Source organism: Cololabis saira, chromosome 1, assembly GCF_033807715.1.
Source record: "Cololabis saira isolate AMF1-May2022 chromosome 1, fColSai1.1, whole genome shotgun sequence".
Lineage (NCBI taxonomy): Eukaryota > Metazoa > Chordata > Actinopteri > Beloniformes > Belonidae > Cololabis > Cololabis saira.
In genome coordinates, this window is record NC_084587.1 from 1,632,420 (window position 1) to 1,636,381 (window position 3,962).

Here is a 3,962-nt window from a genome sequence, read left to right on the forward strand (position 1 = left end):
GAACATGGACTCCCCGTAGCGGCGGCGGGGCTGGGTGGGGGGGGCAGATCCTTCAGGGAGGGGGCAGATCCTTCAGGGAGGGGGGCAGATCCTTCAGGGAGGGGGGGAGAAGAACACGGAAGCAGAAACCCTCGGACCATCATGAGCGGATCTCCGCTCATGATGGTCATGAAGCCGCTCCTGCCGCCGCCGCGCATCATGTGAGGACCAGAAACGCTCCAGAGGAGAGAAAACTGTTACAGGGAGACACGATCCGCCGGGAGGCGGGGGGTTCGGGGGGTTCGGGGGGGCTCGGGGCTGGGTGAGGCCCGGGGGGAACCAGGGACATGTCGGCCTCCGTGGGGGGGCCGCGCATCATCATGCCGGACCTGCCGGACCTGAGCCACCTGACGGAGGAGGAGAGGAGCATCATCCTGGCGGTGATGGCGCGCCAGCGGGAGGAGGAGGACAAGGAGCAGGCCATGCTCAAGTAAGAGATGCTGGTGCTGGTTCTGGGTCTGGTTCTGGGGCTGGTTTAGGTTCTGGAGCCGGATCTCCTCCGGAGGAGATCGGGGGATCCGGAGATCCGGAGCTCCGGAGCGGCCGACGGGGCTCCAGGAGGAGTCTACCCGGCTCTGGAGCTCCGGATCCCGGCTTACAATCTCGGATCACCGGGGGTCCGTCCAGAACCAGGTCCCTCTGGGTCCTGGTTCTGGACCCGGATCCCGGTGACCCGGAATCCAGGTCAGGGGTGGTACAGGTGGACGCGGCGGGTGGGGCGCGACCGCGGGGGAGGGAGCGAGGATGGAGGATGGAGGGATGGAGGGGGGTGATCCTCCATCCCTCCATCCTTCCGCCTCCCGTTTTATCAATGGAGACCCCCCCCTTTCCCCCCATCAGCACCAGCTTACACATCCCTTTTACGCATGCGCGTGCATGGAGCTGGTGTCGGGGGCGCGCCCCCGGAGCGGAGGAGGTGGGTGTGGTTGTGGCGGGCACGCGCACAGACACGGACACGGAAGCGCGTGTCAGAGCGCGTGTCAGAGCGGGTTCTGGTCGGACCGGGGTCCGTGAGAGAACTAGAGCATCACGGGAAATGAGGGGGGGGGGGGGGGGGGGGGGGACGACCACCACACCCGCACTGGACCACGTGACTCTGGTTCTGACGTGGAGGCTTCGTGTCCTGACTTGTGTGTGTGTGTCTGTGTGTGTGTGTCTGTGTGTGTGTGTGTGTGTGTGTGTGTGTGTGTGTGTGTGTGTGTGTGTGTGTGTGTGTGTTTGCGTCATTTATCATATTCAGGACGTCTGTTAGAGTTGATGATGATGATGATGATGATGATGATGATGATGATGATGATGATTTAAAGCAGGATCAACATCCAGGTTGAAGTAAAAAACCTGTTAATGAATGATGGATGGATGATGGATGGATGGATGGATGGATGGGTGGATGGATGGATGGTTGGATGGATGATGGTTGGATGGATGATGGATGGATGGATGATGGATGGATGGATGATGGATGGATGATGGATGGATGATGGATGGTTGGATGATGGATGGATGATGGTTGGATGATGGATGGATGGATGGATGGATGGATGATGGTTGGATGATGGATGGATGATGGATGGATGGATGGATGGATGGATGGATGGATGATGGTTGGATGATGGATGGATGATGGTTGGATAATGGTTGGATGATGGATGGATGATGGTTGGATGATGGATGGATGATGGTTGCATGATGGATGGATGATGGATGGATGGATGATGGATGGGTGATGGTTGGATAATGGTTGGATGATGGATTGATGATGGTTGGATGATGGATGGATGATGGTTGCATGATGGATGGATGATGGATGGATGATGGTTGGATGATGGATGGATGATGGATGGATGATGGATGGATGATTGATGATGGTTGGATGATGGATGGATGGATAATGGTTGGATGATGGTTGGATGATGGATGGATGATGGTTGGATGATGGATGGATGATGGATGGATGATGGTTGGATGATGGATGGATGATGGATGGATGATGGATGGATGATGGTTGGATGATGGATGGATGATGGATGGATGATGGATGGATGGATGGATGGATTGATGATGGATGGATGATGGATGATGGATGGATGGATGGATGATGGATGGATGGATGATGGATGGATGGATGATGGATGGATGGATGATGGATGGATGATGGATGGATGATGGATGGTTGGATGATGGATGGATGATGGTTGGATGATGGATGGATGGATGGATGGATGGATGATGGTTGGATGATGGATGGATGATGGATGGATGGATGGATGGATGATGGATGGATGATGGTTGGATGATGGATGGATGATGGATGGATGATGGATGGATGATGGTTGGATGATGGATGGATGATGGATGGATGATGGATGGATGGATGGATGATGGATGGATGGATGGATTGATGATGGATGGATGATGGATGATGGATGGATGGATGGATGATGGATGGATGGATGATGGATGGATGGATGGATGGATGATGGATGGATGGATGGATGATGGATGGATGGATGATGGATGGATGGATGGATGATGGTTGGATGATGGATGGATGATGGATGGATGATGGATGGATGGATGATGGATGGATGATGGATGGATGGATGGATGATGGTTGGATGAAGGATGGATGATGGATGGATGGATGATGGTTGGATGATGGATGGATGGATGGATGGATGATGGATGGATGATGGATGGATGGATGATGGATGGATGGATGATGGATGGATGGATGATGGATGGATGATGGATGGATGGATAATGGATGGATGATGGTTGGATGATGGATGGATGATGGTTGGATGATGGATGGATGATTGATGGATGGATGGATGATGGATGGTTGGATGATGGTTGGATGATGAATGGATGGATGGATGGATGGTTGGATGATGGATGGATGGATGATGGATGGATGATGGATGGATGGATGGATGGATGATGGATGGATGAATGATGGATGGATGGATGATGGTTGGATGATGGATGGATGATGGATGGATGATGGATGGATGATGGTTGGATGATGGATGGATGATGGATGGATGATGGTTGGATGATGGATGGATGGATGATGGATGGATGATGGATGGATGATGGATGGATGATGGTTGGATGATGGATGGATGATGGATGGATGATGGATGGATGGATGATGGTTGGATGATGGATGGATGATGGATGGATGATGGTTGGATGATGGATGGATGGATGATGGATGGATGATGGATGGATGATGGATGGATGAATGATGGATGGATGGATGATGGTTGGATGATGGATGAATGAATGATGGATGGATGATGGATGGATGGATGGTTGGATGATGGATGGATGATGGATGGATGGATGGATGGATGATGGATGGATGAATGATGGATGGATGGATTGATGGATGATGGATGGATGGATGGATGGATGATGGCTGGATGATGGATGGATGGATGATGTATGGATGAGGGATGGATGGATGGATGATAGATGGATGGATGGATGGATGATGGATGGATGATGGATGGATGAATGATGGATGGATGGATGATGGTTGGATGATGGATGAATGAATGATGGATGGATGATGGATGGATGGATGGTTGGATGATGGATGGATGATGGATGGATGGATGGATGATGGATGGATGAATGATGGATGGATGGATTGATGGATGATGGATGGATGGATGGATGGATGGATGATGGCTGGATGATGGGTGGATGGATGATGGGTGGATGGATGATGGATGGATGATGGATGGATGATGGGTGGATGGATGATGGGTGGATGGATGATGGATGGATGATGGATGGATGATGGATGGATGGATGGATGGATGATGGATGGATGATGGATGGAGGGATGGATGGATGATGGATGGATGATGGATGGATGAATGATGGATGGATGGATGATGGATGGATGA

The 3,962-nt window shown here is 51.7% G+C and overlaps 1 protein-coding gene across 1 annotated transcript in view; it reads left to right on the forward strand.

Moving 5' to 3' along the window:
* Nucleotides 1-315: 315 nt before the first annotated feature.
* The window catches only part of rims1b (regulating synaptic membrane exocytosis 1b), a 76,781-nt gene continuing 73,134 nt past the window's right edge, over nucleotides 316-3,962 (forward strand). The window contains exon 1 of the mRNA XM_061725459.1: nucleotides 316-469. Within this exon, the coding sequence (XP_061581443.1) occupies nucleotides 327-469 (143 nt within the window). The 5' untranslated portion in view covers nucleotides 316-326. The remainder of the gene's footprint in view (nucleotides 470-3,962) is intronic.